The 18,365-nt window shown below is 40.4% G+C and overlaps 2 protein-coding genes across 7 annotated transcripts in view; one reads left to right on the top strand and one right to left on the bottom strand.

The window, feature by feature from the left end:
* Crtc (CREB-regulated transcription coactivator) overlaps positions 1 to 18,365 on the bottom strand; it is a 102,071-nt gene that overhangs the window by 66,197 nt on the left and 17,509 nt on the right. The gene's annotated exons all lie outside the window — the stretch shown is intronic.
* On the top strand, positions 3,711 to 10,613 carry Obp1 (odorant binding protein 1). Its single transcript, XM_031977921.2, has 6 exons — positions 3,711 to 3,871; positions 7,327 to 7,408; positions 8,905 to 8,993; positions 9,069 to 9,171; positions 9,686 to 9,750; positions 10,259 to 10,613. The coding sequence occupies exons 1-6, from the start codon at positions 3,800 to 3,802 to the stop codon at positions 10,274 to 10,276; spliced, it is 429 nt and encodes a 142-aa protein (XP_031833781.1). The 5' UTR covers positions 3,711 to 3,799; the 3' UTR covers positions 10,277 to 10,613.

The raw sequence follows: 18,365 nt of genomic DNA on the forward strand, positions 1-18,365 counted from the left end.
ATACTGATACACCACTGCGTGTATCCACGCTCGCAACGTACACCAACACAGTATGTGCCGCATATCGTTAGATGATAGATTGCACACTATCAAAATGAAAATCAATAGAAAACAATTTACGTCAAGTTTCAAGTCTCTTGAAGGAGAGTTGATTCAACATTATAAAGCTATGAATAAAACTGAATGTGAAAATGTTCTGTTCTGTATTTTTCGAAGCTTTTGTCAGGCTGCACACTTTGTTTCTTTTGTTAGGAGTCTCGTTGAAGCAGTACTAATGTAGAATTCACTTCGAATTCCGGTAAAAGTGTTCGCTTCATTGCGTCCAATTACAATAAAATATAGATTACATTGTATAATACTGTTGAAATTCGAGATTCCGAGCAAACGGGTGTCACGGAATATTTCGGTTTTGTTCGACGTACGCGTTTAAGGCACGAGATTCCAGAACTTCCGCATCGATACGCTCGCTCGCGTTCGAAAACTTTCGCAACAACGACTTATGCTCGGTCGCTGGCGAACCTTGCAAGTTCACTGAATAAGTGATATATCGTGAGCATCTATAGCGGGCCGCGTACCCGCGATCGATCGTGACTCGTAAAAAATCACGCGTTCGTAACGAGTCGCTGTCCCTACACTAGAAAACGTTCGACGGATACATTATACCTACAGCAATCGAAACGAAGAGAATTCGAAATTTTGAACATCATCTGAGACGTACACAATATCCTCGGTTTCGAAAGAACCAAAACTAAATTGCCGATCAATCGTATACCACATCTGATCATCGCATGCTCATTTCACTTGCCGACGAACTTACTCGAAAATTCGGAGTACCCTCGTCAACTTTTATCATCGTTACAATCACATCATTTCATTGCTACAAGTAGGAAAACGAAAACTCGCCATCTTGACGGGTGCGGTTATTCTAGTGTTAATAATATCCTTTTCTTTTTCCTTTCGTTACGTCGATAACGCATCCCTACACTGATCCGTAGGTACCTATGTACGATTGTCTTGTTTTTTTTGCTGTCGCTGGTGACCCACGTCGCACAGAAGTACCGGAGCTTCGATAACGAATATCTCGGGGCACGTAACGCGCTCGACACTAGGACGGACAGAAAAAAACGAAATCCACCAGCGAACGGAGGAACCGGCGATCAAAGAGTCACGCGCTCCCCTCGTTAGACAATTTGTTCGTCGAACGATGATTACCGGGGATTACCGATTCCACTCACCACTGTCGCCGTTTGTGATGCGCACACAATTGCGTAACCAACCTTCTAACTCGAAAATGATTGTGATACGGATAATCGGCCCGGCGATAACGACCAGCTGTCGTAAATTGACGCAGCCGTGTTCGGAAGTCCTAACGAACGGTTTCACATTTTAATCAGAAAAAATTGGCTCGCGCAGCGAATGATTAGAGGAAGCGACGCGAACGCTGTAATTTCAGCGGCCACACAACAGATATGCCAGCTCACCTGCTGCGAACAATAACGAACCGTCCCGTCGCGTCGCGGACGTACGCGTTAATTTTTTATACTCCTTTCGGGCCCTTTTTCGCCCGGCAGAGTCATTTTACTGCCGATTTCAAGCGAAAATTTGCCGCCAACGACTGCGATCAAGTAGATTTGTACAGTAATGATCAATTTCAAATTCTCTGGAGAATTCAACGCCACAACTGCCGAGTAATTAGAGCGATTTATTTATAATTTCTTCGGAAAATTAAGATAGCTCTTTTCTTGAGATCTAAAGTGCCTATCGCGTTCTGATTGCATATTTACAATAATATAAATTAAAATTTTGTAAAATCATATAATTAAATTTATAGTTTACGAATATATGAATGTATTTTATAATTTCTCGCGAGTGTACTCGCCGAGTTTCCTTAAAGTTTAGTCAAATTTCGTAGTGTCTGAATATCTTGCTGCACAAGAATCACCAATAGTTTTCAATTATTCGTCTGAATTTGAAACCACGAAACAGATCAAGCACGACTTTTCTAGAAATCAATAGTGCCGATATTTTTTGCGTGACCAGTTCATAAGACAAGGAAGATCTACAATAAAACCGTGGTAGATTGATTAATCGATTCCAACCGTGGACTTTTACATTCTCCTCCATTTCCTCGATTGCTCGAAGAGTATTCTCAATTGAATTTCCCGAATTAATATCGAACGACACGTTTTTCAATGCGCCTTTCCACGGAACGCGCCTTCGTACACGAAGTTTTCACTGGAAAATGCGAACGATCTCCGAGAAACTCTTGGCTGCAATTCCAGACGAGTTGGATTCAACTTCCGATCGGAGTTTTACGAAACGACACTTTCTTACTGCTTCCCGAGGGTATTCCCGAGAAAGAAATTTCCCCGAACGATCGGACCATTGCGGGAGCCGTCGCATCGTGGAGAAGAGTGGTCCGCCGAGGAAGAAGTTAATGAAGACAAGTTCGAATCTCTCAAACATACTTCAAACAATTTCACAACGCGTGTCTTCGGAGGTACGATCATTTTGAAATACTTAATCCTGTAAAAGTAACGTTCAAATCTGCTATCTAAATCATTAAACGGTGTCGTATAAAACGCCAATGAAATCATTCTAATTTGAAATACTTTTAAAAAACATCTTACTTTCCAAAGAATTCTGGTAATGTTTACATTTCTATGTAAGGCGGCGGCGCATTCACGCAGATGGCCTTCAGTGTCGAGTACATAAGACCTTTTTCCTACTTATACACATACCTTTTACAAGGCACTAGCGGATTTCAATAGTGTTACTGTCGTACATAACACCAAGTGTAGGATACACGTTTGTGGGATTGAAATAACGTTGAAAAATTTTGTCGAATAAAACTTTTTACTAAGATGTTGTCAGTTTGAAGGCTACAGAATGAGTGCTCGGAGAAGGGTACTGTCTAATCGGAGGACTGATCGACGAAACGCCATTTTGACCAGCGTTTGACTTTCCCTTCGCTAAGGTTATCTTACACAAGTTATTAAGATTAACACTATTACCCGACACAAATGAGTACGATTGAATTCCAGTGCTTTAATCCAATCGCATACTACTTGCCAAACAAGGGGTCCGTGACAATTTTAATACACAGTATCGTAGAATCGATTGGAATACCAATACAATGTAATTACCCTAACAAAGAGTCATTTCTGTCGCAAAATGACACGCGACGTTCCCACAGCGCAGACGACAAGTTGGCTCACGGGGCGACTCGAGGAGGGACATAATTAAACGTTACTCCCGCGATGTTTAACATGGCATTTCAAGCTTCCGCGGCGGCAACATTTCGTCACGACATTCGATTCGTAGGTCGACCTCCGTTTCCGTTGAGCAATGAAAACAGCGACAATGGGCAAGAGGAAAACGTCCGATTTCATTCATGAATGTTCTGAGATTTCTGGGGGAAACCGGAAAGAGCTCGGTTGGTGGGTTCGGTGGCTGATTGGACCGCAATCGCGGAGAACGGGGTGCAGGATGCGGACAAGGTCGCGGCCGATGGGCAATCCGCGCACGTAATCCAAAGCGCACTTCCGTTACACGGTTGAGAATTAGCCGGCCCGTGAATGGCCAACGATGGCGACGGTCTTTAATCAAAAAGATTAAAAAATGATACTCCAAATCCTCTGTTACGCACGCCCACATCCCGTGCGCCCGGCCACATCCCCGGCGCGGCGAGCCATTATAAAAACCTCGCGGCACGCGACACCGGCGCATATTGTTGCTCGCGAAAGTGTCAAGAAGCCCGCCAAGTGGATAGAGAGACTCGATCGCTGAACCGACCACAATGGGTACCAACCACGGTCTGCTGTTCCTAGGCATCGTGTTTGTGCACGCGGCTTGCGTTTTCGCCGGCGTGGTAAGCTTCTTGAAGGGTCTCGATGGGGCTAGATCCTTGTACAGTGCGAATCAAGGGGTGCGCGGGTATTTAAACGGACGGATATTCGGAATACTCGAAGTTTTCGGGTGTTTTAGTGTTGTTATCTGTTATTATGTCGATATTATTATATGTGATGATAGCATCTATAGTGTGGTAGATGTAATAGGGACTTTCGGACAACCCGACGTTTTTAGGTATCTTAGCGTTCCTAATGTGTATAGTTCAAATATGATGTTTATAGTATAATAATGGATGCAATGATAACTTTTTAGTGACCCGACATTTTAGGATATGTACCTTAGACAATTGTATAATACCTATATTAACGATTAATAGACTAATCCCGCCAGTAAGCGACAAAAATCATTTTATTATTTTGATTACTGTTATTGTCGTAATATTTACAATTAACGTGTTAAGTATTGTGCTAGGTCACTCGTGTGAATTTGTTTCCGCTTGTTATCTACGAGGAAACCACCTTTTACTGTTTTTCTAATTATTTAGTTGGGTCATTTATTCCAGGGTGTTAAACAGTAATGATATGTACGCGACAATGTCTTTTATTACCTTTGAATATTAGCTCATTGCTATATTAAACAACTTTGATAAAAGTTCATTGCCTATGATCATAAACACTCAACTTGCATATTTACTAATACCTTGACCGTTAAGTTCTTATGACATGACAGACCAATATCAGTTCGATTCTGATTGATACCGGTATCAAACGGAATCGACATTAAAAAGAAATCCGTAATCGAAGCATACGAAGTTCTTCAGGCGCCGATTAGATCAGTGCTCAATGCACGTTTCTTTCGAATATATTTTCGTCTCCCGTCTTTCGATAGAACGCATTATCCATCGTATCGATCGAAATTCAAATGGAGTATCGTGAATAGCATGGCGTTACGTAAACTGTGCCCGGAAACACGAAGCACTAGCCTAGACCAGTTCGGTTGGTTTTTTTTTTGTGCGTCTAAATGCACCGGTGACCTGTAAAGTTTTCAAGAAACTTCAGTTTCAACTGTTCGCAGATTTTAAGCCTTTGTTTTATCATTTCTTTTACAACTACCCCCTCCGAAGCTTCGTTGTTCTTAATAATTAACAAGGGAAAAAATGGGTTTACACCTATTAGAACTTATTAGGAAGGTAATATTCAATTTTGTTGTTGAGTTCGGAGGAAAAATTCTGTTTCAGAACTTCCCTCTCGATATTACAAGGCGAGGGGTTAACATCGCCGATCGATCCCGAACTCACGGGGTCGAGTGAATGTATGAATCATGAATCAACTATCCGCATAGTCGACGACGAATCGGGACTCGATATCTCTGATTGGGGATGGCATCAGGTTTAACCGTTGTGTTCGGTTATCGTATGATAGGGCTTACCATTCATACTGTCGGTGTCCAAATTTAAACGTTTATTGTTCGGCGGTGCACACTATGTAATGATGACATCGATTGGATCAACTCGGTCCTAATGATTCTAATTGAGATTAAAATATTATGATTCGAAGCGCCTGATTTGCAGTCTGGTGTTTGCTCCTGGCATTCAGATGATTTAAATGAGTTCCTTAATCTAACTGTTTAATCCATTTGCATTTTCGCTCTGAATGTGAAGCTTACTTTATAAATCAGAAATGCTCATCTGAAAGTCTTTCAAGCTTTTGATTGAAATTAATCTGCTCCGTCCAATATAACCAAGTAACGCATGGACAGTTGAAAGTAATTGTCTGTGGAATGTTCTGCCATTCGTGATAAGCAACAGTTACTGTGTGCAAATTATTCTGCTTAATGATGCAAATGGGTTAATATTTTAATTTGCTATTTTGTTCATTCATTTGAAAATATTTGAGAAGCTCTAACGATTATAATGTTACGTATATATTAGAAATACGAACAGCAAAAGTTAGTGAAACCACCGTGCACGTCAAAAAAAATGGAAACGGGGATAAGAGATACATTTAGTGGAATATCTTGGAAACTACCGTAATTATCAACTTCTATCCCGTGAACTATTTGTACACGCGATATGGTTTCCTTTGAACTTTGTACCAACTTGTCGAGTGGAACACGTCGGCGTAAACAAAAGTTTAATGTTAATTCTCAAAGTTGTAAACAATTACGTGGGAAGTTTTCTTTTAAAAGTGGCTACTTTTGCGTCGGCCAAACGATCCGATTTATGTAGATCATTATCCAAAGCCACGTTCATTAACTTATAGAATCAGCGAAACCTCCTTTAGTTGTGTGCGAATCTGTTTCTAAGAGAAAAGAAAAGGAATACCAATCTTCTAAAGGTTAAACTTGTTTACTTCCTGTACTTCATCTCGCCGCTATCGCTGATTTCGCGAAAGATATCGTTACGAGACGTGACGCTTCGCATTACCACCAGTACTTGGTGTCAGATGGGATGTCGATTTACCTAATCGATGATGTTGAGACGGACGATAAGATAATGGAAGCTTCGACACGTTCGTCGCGAAAAAAGAAAGTTGAATACAATCCGATAATCCGTAGCCATGACTGGTATACCGCGGCAAAGTTCTGAAATATCAGACCAAACCGTAGATAAACCTCAGATATCCTTAACACTAGACCTACCGAGCAGTAAAACTGACTTTTCCATATTTTTTCGAAAATTTTTTTCTATGGAAACTCCAAAAATATTTCAGAGAAGCATCTCATATCTGTTCAATAATTGCGAAAAAAGAAATTAGAAATAGATCATTTTGAGCCGTGTTAAACGTTCCTAAAATACGAACACCAATAAAATAAAATTTTTCTGAAATTTCTTCTTATTACATTGCCGACTAAGCATCGAAACTAGAAGCATCGCCCCAATTTTTCTCTTAAACTACCGCAACAATACTCTAACATCTCGAAAACAATTTATTTGTAGAAACGGAATCGCTTCGAACTTTACGACATGGGCGCAATAAACGTCGAATCATGGCATAAATAAATTCAATAAAGTTTGATACCGTTTACATTATTATTTTCACTGTACCGGTTAACCCCGTGTCCTATGACTTCTTTCATAATCGCGCTGGGTTAGAACAACTTTGTCATTGATAATTTATCGAAAACCAAAGAAAAATTCCCGATTCATCTACATTCACTTTTACTTCAGAACATAAAAATCAATAATAAAAAAGTAGTATTCAACTTGAATCCAAAATAATTGAGTGTTGCTTTCTGTAACTTCTACTCAAGAACTTCCTTCCGAGTTTGACTCGATATTGTATGACAAGGGGTTAGCAATGAGTCACTACTAAATTCTACCGGAGCATTACGTATAGTTGCAATTGAATTTATTTACGCTGCTATTCGACAGTTTCACTTCAAAGGTGGAGAGAGAGCCACTATAGACAGATGTTTGTTCCGCGGGTGCAATGATTCACGAGGCAGCCGTCAATTGTTTCGATTCTGTTGTAGCCGGATTGGATACCACCTGAAGTAATCGACATGGTGCAAGACGACAAGAATCGCTGCATGGCCGAGCACGGGACACAGGAAGGTTAGTGGCGACACAAGTTTTGGGGAACTATTTCAGGGAAACTGCGAAGCGCAGTGATATATTAGCATAAAAAGAGATTACTTATAACATGACATAATATATATAGTACATGTACAATCGATACTTCGCCACTGCGAGACACTATCGAAAAGTTCTTTTCGATTTTTCGGTGAAATCAAGGTTTCGTTCGGAATAATGTACAAATGGTTAACACCTTGTAAGTTCTCCTAATTGAAAAACTATAATGAATTGAAGTAATAGGTCACTAATATTAGCGACGCGTTTTTATTTCAGTAAGCCAGTAGGTGAAATGTTAATCACCAGAGTAATCGATATTGTTATTTATGATATTTCACCAGTTTTCTGCGAATCTATGAGTACAATTACGATAAAAACTCGGTGGTTTTGATCAACTAAATACATCTAGTCGAGTGAAGCTCGTCGAAAAGAACTTTCCACTGCACTTAATATCTTATTTTTACGGCTTCAAAGCAAATCTCTATCGGTCACACGTTTCGCATTTTGAAATGCCGCGGTTGGAAGTTTCGCGTATCGGAATGTGACAGTCGATGTCGATACTCTTACATTCGGATTTTTCAAAGCGAATTTCTGTCGAATCAGCAAATCCCACAAATATTTATTGCGCATAAATTTACTCTTACATATATTTATTTATACGTTTAGATATTCGTTCCAATATTTACTTCAGGTTCCACTAGACTTGATTTGCAAGAATTTGATTAAAAATTATGACGCAATGAAAATATTATAAATCATTTTGACGATTCCCCACGACAACGTTAAGCAAAAATCAAGGATAAAGATTTGCGATTTTCGTTTCGTTTTTGAGTTAGAAACGTCGAAACGCCATTCCAACCACGATAGACCGCAACAATGGCACGTGTGGCGCAAAGAAAGTATTCCATTCATCGCTATTAACGAATGTTTATGATCAATAACTCGAAATCGAGACTGAAACTGCAATTTCGCTACTCTTGATTTTCATCTCACTTTGGCCAACAGTAAAGCCTCTTAAAGTATGTACCAAGGAAAACATTTATGTTTATTTTGGAACCGTTACGTGACCATGTTCGTGCGCCACAGCCTTTTAAAGCGTAACATTCGTTTTATTGATTCGCGCGATCGGTTTTGTTTCCGCTGTTCAACATTGTTTACTCGAGGTAGTCAAGGTAGAGGCGGAGAAAGATCAAATTCACGTCGTTTTCTCGCCAGAACTCGAAATATTATATAAATAGGAACTGTTGCAATAATTAACGAAGTACATCCCACACCGAGATATAGCAACGGTTTAAAGCCGCAATTATTCCCAGGCAAATGTCTGTGATAATTGATTAAAAGTCCCTCCGAGTGAATCGAGTCGAGGTTGGACATGCATCGAAGTAAAAACTACTCCGATGTCGCGGTAAAACTTATTATACATCGTGGGAAAGATTATTTTCGACTGCACTGAAATAATTTCTTAATTCGGAATTCAGCGGAGATCGCCGAGGTTCAGGCCGGCAGGATAACGTCGGCTAGATCGATCACGTGCTACATGTACTGCCTGCTGGAGGCGTTCAGTTTGGTAAGTTCGCCGTTGTTCGATGAAACCACCCTAATTCCAAGTGTTCCGATTCACGAAAGAACCGCTCCGGTTTAGGTCGATGACGAGGGTAACTTGGAAAGCGACATGTTGATGGGACTACTGCCAGAGAACTTACAGGACACAGCGGAGAGCGTATTGGCAAAATGCACCCCGGCAGGTGCGTCTTAAACAAATCATTTTCTCGGGAGTTCAGTCATCCAGAGTATTTGAAGTAGTGTAAACCGAAGCGAGTCGGACCAAAATAAGAATTCAGTTCCCGTTTCTTGCATCGGAAATTAAGTTTTTCATTTCTTCTTTCTTATTCGCGACAGAAAGAGCTAAAAACTCCTCACTTTTTATTATTAATGTTTCAGTATTCTGATTTTTTTATTATCGAAGAGAAGATGATCCAAAAAGTTGAAAAATCTGATTTCATAGAGCAAAGTACGCGAAATGGAAAGAACATAATATTAAATCATTTTAATTGAATTGCATTACTATTATTGCACGTTCGTCTAGCTAAATGTCGCTGTATTAGATAGCATTATTTATAATGTAGAAATATTTTCAAATATTCATCGTTTAATTGGATTTAATTTAATTGGACAAGGAATCTTAAAAAGCAAATGTATAATTCGGCAGTTTGTTACCTTTGAGTCAGGTATTTCCTAATTAAACGTTTGATTTTTCAGCCGGCGCCGATCCATGCGAGAAGATCTACAATCTAGCTGTTTGTGTGTATAACACTGTACCAGACGTAAGTGAATCTCCTGTTCGTTTATTGCACTCGATGCACAATAAAATCGGAAATCGAGAGTTTCCCCGTTTTCAACGACACAACTTAACTTCAACGTTACCGATGCGAATCAGATGGAAACACGATAATTAACCGAAACAATAACGCGACACCGAGTCACGGCAATCGATCATCTCAACGCGACGCTCTTACGAAGCGATAACGAATCGAAACGCTCAAATTCGCTTTCCCAGAAAACCATGATTCATGGGATCGCGCCATTGTCGCGGCAAATGATACATTTCATCCAATTAGTTCTAGTTTTACTAGTTCTCCAGCGTAACGCACGACCGAGGTAATCGTCGACTAACAATTAACGTGCATTCGGGAACAAGCTGTCAACTAGACGAATCGCGAACGAAACCGTGCGGAAATATCCTCTCTCGCGAGAAACGGTTCGAAAGTTACGAAAATGTCGGAACGACGGCAAAGGCGGGGAACGAAGTTTAAGAAGCGTCCTGTCTTGCAGTTGTGGTTCGTCGTCTAAATCGGGCGGAGGATCTTCTTTCGAAGCTGCGAGGCGGCACGTTCATCGGACCAACGGAGGAAGAACTTGAATTGAGAAACGAGACAGAACGAAGCTATCCCCTTCCCCCGTACCTTCCAATTGGCAAAACTGATGTACCATCAGCGCACAAACGATCGCATCAACGAAGCGAACCAGTTCTGTATGATTCGTGTACAGGTACCATAAACGTAGTTCACCTAAGATAAGAATTAACTCCCGGCCCAGTTCCTAAGAACGGACGAACAACCCAAACGAACTGTAAATTTCAATCCTCGAAACGATAGAAATATAATATTAATGAAGGAACGAAAGAGAAGGAGACTGGAATGACATAAAGACGCAGAGCAGGGATGACAAGTTTGAGTATCTTTGAAGCACATTCTATAGCCCTTCGTAGCGTTTCATCGCGCGATCCGATTTGTAGATAGTTAACGCCTTCTCCTATAATATCGTGTCAAACTTGTGATGGAAATTTCAAACTAAATTCGACAGGTCTAAATGTCATTTATTGACTTGTAACATAAATTAAATATTATTAGTCTATTATGGATCTTTAACTCGCAGAGTAGACGCAGACACAGAATAACTACAAAATTCTTTTCTTTCTCTACTAAATTATTACGAATTCAGTAATGTTATCAAGCAATTGTGAAAGAAATCATAGGACGAGGGGTTAACACCGAAAATACGCATTTCAGATACTAGACCTAGGATATCTATTTAATACAAGATACAAAAAGACAAACTATTAGAATTCTTACGAGACTTCGGTCTGAAACAGTTTCAAGTTACAACCTAACTAACCCGACCAACAGCCAACACTGAATTTTCCTAAAATTCATTATCGATACTGCTTTTCACTTGATCAGAAGACGATCGAATCTATATTCTACAAAACTTATCACCTCTGCTCTGCGAACGCAACCCCTAACTTTATTCCAGGAAAACCGTCGAGCTAGACCGATCGAAATGCTCGTACACGAGTTCGGAGGATTAGTCGCGGCCGATTTATTTGGAAAAGCGAGCGTTAATAACCGCGTGTCTCGTGGCGAGCCGTGTTACGTAAATCCGGCCAGTTCGACGCGGCGCACGATTCGCGACCCATCGACGCTATAATTTCCGTGACAATCTAATTCGCGAGTAGTCCGGGCTCGATCCGGCCAGATTACATGTTTACGCGGGTCCCTCGCGTCCTGGAACCCCCCTGGCCCCATCCCGGGCCGAAATGATACGCGAAATCCCACGCGCCAGAATGAAAAGTGGTATTCTCGGTCGTTCAAGATAATTTTATAATGACTCGGCGGCCGGCCGGTCGACGCGCGACGCACGCCTCTTACGCAATCCGTTGTTCGGTAGCTGTTGAGGCGACTCAGCGCGCCGGCCGGTAGTCTTAACACCTTATCCGCCGGACAGCTATTAATAGACTTTTCAATCACTTACAATCTTCTATTAAATAGCGATCAGCTAATTTCCTTCGAAAGATAGCCCTCGAGTGGTAATTGCATTGTGTTACTCGGCGCGATTCGCTGATTCATGATTGTTCTTAGAGGAGTTGATGTTCATTTGGGGCTGTTATATAACTTTTTTAAAATTCAATATGCGCCGCATCAACGCATTCCATAGGCTTACTGTTTACTACCCAGTAATCGATTCGAATGTTCTCAACTTTTCTGTGAAAACCATGAGTTGTCGAGATTTTGATTAGTTTGTGTTTTGATCTGTGAATTATTAAATCAGTTTTCTTAGAGAAGCATATTGGTTTTTTCGAATAATTGTGGAAAAGGAGATCTGGCGCGGGTCGTTTTCATCTGGTGGCTGTAGTGTCAGTCTTCAATAAACCGTTCAATAACTGCTGGTAGATAATATGCTAATTCACTGGGGGAAGTCCGGTTGGGCGTCGACGAGGATCCGTCGTTCCCCATGCGACAAAACCGACTGTTGCCTCAATTTTTTCACGATCGAACAGGATCACGCGACTCGATCGCTGAGGTTGACACGGTTCCGAAAATAACTGATGTACAGGGTGTCCTGTGAATGAAAGTTTCCTGGAGGGTGTGAGTTTACGTAAAAAAAGAAGTCTGAAACGTAGAATAAAATATGATCAAAATATGACAGTTACGAAGCATCAAAATGATAATACAACGACTGTTGGTGTAAAATGACGCTGGTTTAAACCGATTTGCATCGTGGTTTCATACAAACTGTTGTTGTATTGATTTTGCACTAGTTTTACTGTGTTCACGCAGTTATTAACCAGTGTTTCTCTCGCGAATGATAAGTATAAAGAAAAAATAAATTTAAATACTTCTTTGTCAAATTTTCATGTCGGCATAATTTCTAGAAAAATTAACATAACTTTTAATTCTTTCATTCGGCTTAGTTTTCATTTACAATCAGTTGTATTTGTTAATGTTTATACACTGAGTAAGGTATTTTCTTTTTGTCGCGTATTTATCGTTTACAAGAAAATACGTTGACTATGTGCGTGAACACCCTGTATACGGGTTCTATGACAGTTCTATATAAGTTCTATAATTCCAACTTCCGGTTCGGTTCTTCGTACGGCAGACAATGCGTAAGAAAATGTATTCACCTTCCGTTCCAATTCGATTTGCTCCAGATTTGGAGACCAACGATCAAGGAATGCATTAATTTGGACCGGAGCTTAACGTTGTTCGCTTATAAGTTTAATCGACTGACTGAGACAGTTTTAAATCGAAAGGAAACTGCAATCTGCAAGACAATTCCTTCCGCTGCTGAAATTTATTTTACCTCGCATCGCGCGAAATCGAATTCAAACGTAATCGATAATACATTAATCGTGCGTCTCAGTCAGAACGAAGTAATAGTGACCAACGAGAAACGTCAAAATTCGAAATTCACAAACGAATCTGTAATTGGTGCATTATTGATTTAATACTGGTCCCTATCCGATATCCAATATCATCTGTTTGTAGAAGCTGATGCAGGACCAACACAATAACAGTTATAAAACCGAGACCGCAACCGATAAAACCCAGAACCCTTTTTAATCTTCAATCCAATATTTACATTGTTGTTCAACCTTCTGACAACGGTGTCCAAAAGAGACAACGAATTGTTTAATCTTTCTACGTTCGAAGTAAAATGAACAGTTTCAATTCCCGTTGCACTGCCTCGTTGATATTTGAAATATGTATGGAATGATCATCAAAGTCAACCGACAACTAAAATTCTCTGCCACTGTCGGTAGAATTCGTTAGTTCCAGAATCTCTGTTGCATCTCCAGCGCAAAGTAATGTTTATCCAAGTACAATGATTATACGATAGATTCCGAATCGATGAATAACCCAAGTGAATCAATAAACGACGAGGTTTCTCAGAATTTCGCGGCATGGCGAATCCCAAGAAACATAATTACATAGAAAACGCGATCAATGAAGCTTGTTGTATATAAATCGCTCGAACCGCGCCATTCGCCTCTAAATTTCATGGGGACAAACGATTCCTGTGGAAAACTAAGTACGATATTTTTCGTCAATTTGTTACACTGTGGAAGGGTTAAAAATATTCCGAGGCTGCGAGCAGAGTCGTTTGTACAACCTAAAGCGATCGTGCGCCGCGGAAAACTTGCGCCGAAATTTTCCAACTTTCACCGTCGTGCAAAAAACGAATTACATAAATAACGGTCATCGAACAGAAAAGAGCGTGTTCGAAATAATTTGGGAACGGTTTCGATGATGCTGGAGATTTGATCGGACTCTAATCCGAATTCCGGTTTGCTCGTTAATATTCAAATTGCATCGGATCGTCACGTTGGATAGTGTTCGCGGCAGGCCGGCTCGAAAGGAGACGCCACGGACAACGATAGATGCGAGTGATGCTTCTAACCCTCGCCGCCAGAGGGCTACGGGGCACCGACTTTCTTGCTTTTGCTCGGTCCCTCGCTTATTAGCATATATACTGTCCTTAACCACTTGCCTAATGTCCTAGCATCTAAGAGCTGGGTCTGCTGGATAGTCTTTGGTCTGTTTGACAAGATGAGAGAGTCCCCAGTTCAGATAAATAAAAAGCAGCATTATCGGTGTTTGCTTCGAATGAAGGAAAAACAATCGAGTAAAAATTTTTTCAACCTTACTGCGTCTCTAAAAAACTGGGTGGTGTACTATTATAATCATATTGTGTCTCTTGTTTTAGAATTACTGACTCTTTAAACAAATTATGGATGAGTCCTCTCAGGAGACCCAGAAAATTAGACGCTGTAACTCCTCCTCCTCCTTCCTCTCTATTTTCACCAATCCGTGTCTCTCCTTCTTTCCCTTTGGCCTCCATTAGTGTCAAGTAAACCTAAACAAGGCAAAAATCTCATGTTCCGATCCTTGCTCTCCTGTTCCACCTCCGACATTCCGTTGCAAACTTTTCTGAGAATGTCGAGAAGGCAGCATTCCTTTCTCGCTTACACCAGAGACTACTACTCCTACGTAAACGTTGTGTCATGCGTGATCGTGCAGAAAAACATAAGATCACAGCAAAAAGAAAAACTGAGCTGAGGATTGTGTTGGCATGGAATTTTGGCGATTCGGCGCACGGGTTAAATACACGCGGCAATGGAAACGGAGACAACTACTGAGAGAGAGATTCTGTTGAGCAATTTGTTGGACAGCGGCGGAGTTAGATGACTGTAAACGGATATTAGTTGGAAAGGGAAGGAAAATCAGAGTGGATAACGGAGATATAAAGAGAGAGTAGACGTGTTGTAACGTGAGTACAGAGGTAAAAGGGTGTCAACATAAACGAAGGAGTGTTGTTGTGTGTAAGAGTCAAAGGAAAGTAAATATATAAGAAAGACTGAATATGTTAGTAAATAAAAAGGGGGGATAAGAGGACGTATGCAATTAGAAAATAAAGTTACGAAAATAAACGTTAAGAGGAAAGAAACATTACACAAGTAAAAAAACATTATAAATATACGTGAGCAGAGGGAAAATATTGCACGAATGGACAGATATACAGATAATTGAATAGAATAAAACCAAAAGAAATAAAGAGAAATATAATAAAGGTAAAGGGAAAAGTGTACCATGAGTAAGAACAGGAAACAATTAATAGGCTCTGGAATCCGTTCCTTCCTGGACTCCATCCACACTGCTCAGCCAGACAAATTAAGTGTGTACTCCGCAACTGTGTCGAACGTGGTCTGTTCTCTTCGTCGATCTCGCGAATTTCATGAACGTGTACGTCGGCAGGCAGTAGGATTCGGGACCGCGGATGTCGAGAAATCGAAAGGAGCAGCGCGTCCCGCGCACGGAGAAAAATCTTGAAACGTCTATTTTTACACGACGACTGGAAATAGTCGGGTTTTAATGAAAGGAGGCACGCGATCGGCGGCCCGTACGTTGCCTCCAGTCATGACTCACGCTTCGAACGCGAACTCGCAACAAGTAGAGATCCCCCCATAACGTTCCCCGCAATTGATCGCGGCGGCAACGAGGGGATTTTAATATCAGAGACCCAGAGCTTTCACAGCTCGCCGTTCTAGTCATTGCTCTTGAGGCTTCCGGGCTTGTAACCTGTGCTGTTTCCAAAAAATTATTCCGGTATCCCTTTTTTCCCAAATGCGTTGTCCTGCAACGCATGCTAGATAGATTTTGCGATGATGAAAATAATCGAATGGCAGGATATTGAAAGAATTTCCAAGTGTATCGATAAATAAGCACTTAGTTAAATACCTTTGACAATTGATAGAATTCTTTCAGAAGGACAAAGGTCGAAAGTCTCAACAGTAGTTCAATCCACAATTTCCACGTGTATAATGAAATAAGCACTTGGTAAAATAATATCTTTGATAATCGATAGAATTCTTCCAGAAGGACAAAGGTTAACAGTCTGAAGTCTAACAGATAACTACGCTGTAAAATTACCTGGCGAATTACTGAAACATTTTACTCTGCTCTCAGTAGAAATCCTAATCTTTGAAGATCTTTTCTCGTTAACCTGTATAATTTCGATATCACTCGAATTCCGAGCAAGTTTCTAACGCGAGAGAATTCTTTCGTCGAAAGTTGAAGTAGCACAAGGTGGAACGATATCGGCCCGTATCAAGGATCGAAGATAGCGGTGCAATCGACCGAATACGTGGAAATAGCAACGAAGGCGACCGTTGGGATCCGAGTATCACGCGGATCACCGTGGATCAATTAATTCAGTGCCGAGACTTGATTTCGTCGCGATGTCATTTCAGAAAGCTAACAAATGTTTCATATGATTCACAGCAGCTGACACGTAGCTCGACACGGTACTTCGGCAGACGAGAGTCGACATATTGGAATAGTATAAACTGGACTTTAACTCTATGCATCTCGAATTAATAGAGAACTGATTGAGAAAATACCTGACACTCCTATGCTTTCATTGCTACAAGAACCTAAAGTGATATTTTCACCAAAATAGCAAAGAACTGATGATAACGACAACAGAAATTTTCAAGTGAAACGTTTTATTTGAAGTCAAAACATTCTAACACAAACGAAACACGCTGAAGTACATTCAGCATGTGAATGGTTAAGATATCGGTGGGCTGCGACACTTCGTGCAATTGAAACGTACAGAAAAGAAAATCATTTCTCTTTTTTCGATGCAAGTGTAATTAGATGAAGGTCTAACAATGCCTGACAATAAAGTGAATATGTATTTGATTCTTTCCTCGAAAAATGAATCCCGTTATTCTAGAGAATCATAGCAAAACCAAATTTGAATATTCATTGCTGTTGGATACTACTTTGCTGTTGCGTCTGTGCGTCAAGCGTTACTTGTACTGTAAGTTTCAGAAAAGCGAAGTTTTACACCCTAACAATTTTGAATCTCGACATTTCATTAGTTACTCGGCGAGGATTCAACTGTATTCCTTGTGTGTCGTGAACGACAAACCACCTTGTATAAAATGAACGTAATATTGGAAGGGCGCGCATGAAACTTCCGTTTCCAATGGGAAACTGGGAACGGAAGCGGCGCTTTATCGTAAACTTCATCAATTTTATCAAAGTAATTACGATCGTCTTGCCGGTTGAGTCGCAAATGCATCCGCGGTGAACGTCGGCGTTCTTTTCTCAAAGAAATCCCAAGCAAAGCTCTCCTCGCAGCTGCATCGCGAACGAACTACTGACTTCCGAAGGAGTTGCACGAACTCCGGATTACGTAAGAAATGGTTATTGAAAGATGCGACGAATACGATAAAATGGAGTGGAATTTGATATACCCATTAACGTCATTTTTCTTTCAATATACAGACAGATATCCGCGACGCAGGTTTTCATGGATCTTTTTGATTTCTTTACTTTTCTTTCGCCCATGTACTTAATACGATGCCGTTTATCAATCCTGAACTAACATATTTACCAGTTTGAAGTCCACTCAGGTTTTAATGCAAACGAACACTTCAAGGAGCAAGTAAAAATGGAGAAAATAGAATATTAATCAGTTCTTTTCCTCGATACACATATTTCATGAAGTTCTACCACAGTTGCAAACTATAGTTTTGTATTTCGTAATTGCAGAGTTCTCCGTTTGCATCGTTCACCTTTCAAACTTTCAACTTTAGATAACTTTCACACCTGACCTTAAATTTGAACAATGCTTTATGTAACACTACAATCGGCAGTTTCATGCGCGGTGGTGCGATAATTTCTCTGTTGGATCAGTTGGAAATTGGATGATTATACGTTCACGACAGTTTACCAATTTTGAATGAAAAATGAAATACTTAGTTGAACAATTTAAAAATGAAAAATTACGTGTTAAAGTGCAGAAATTCGCTTTTCTGAAAGTTACAGTATAAGCAACACTCGACGCGCAGACGCGACAGCAAAGTACTACCCAAAAGCAATAAACGATGAGTAAGGAAAAAAAAATTAGAACATTCGTGAAGCAGAAGAATAATAGCTCTGTTTCCATGTGAAATCTAAAGCAAGAAAAGTTCACTCTCACTATGTACTTATTCGTTCCTCACGATTAAAAAATAGAAAACTGTATTAATTCCGCGCGATTCCGTTCACACGATTTTCTTTTATAATTACTTCGATAAAGCACAATC

The sequence above is a fragment of the Nomia melanderi genome, chromosome 6 (genome assembly GCF_051020985.1).
Source record: "Nomia melanderi isolate GNS246 chromosome 6, iyNomMela1, whole genome shotgun sequence".
Lineage (NCBI taxonomy): Eukaryota > Metazoa > Arthropoda > Insecta > Hymenoptera > Halictidae > Nomia > Nomia melanderi.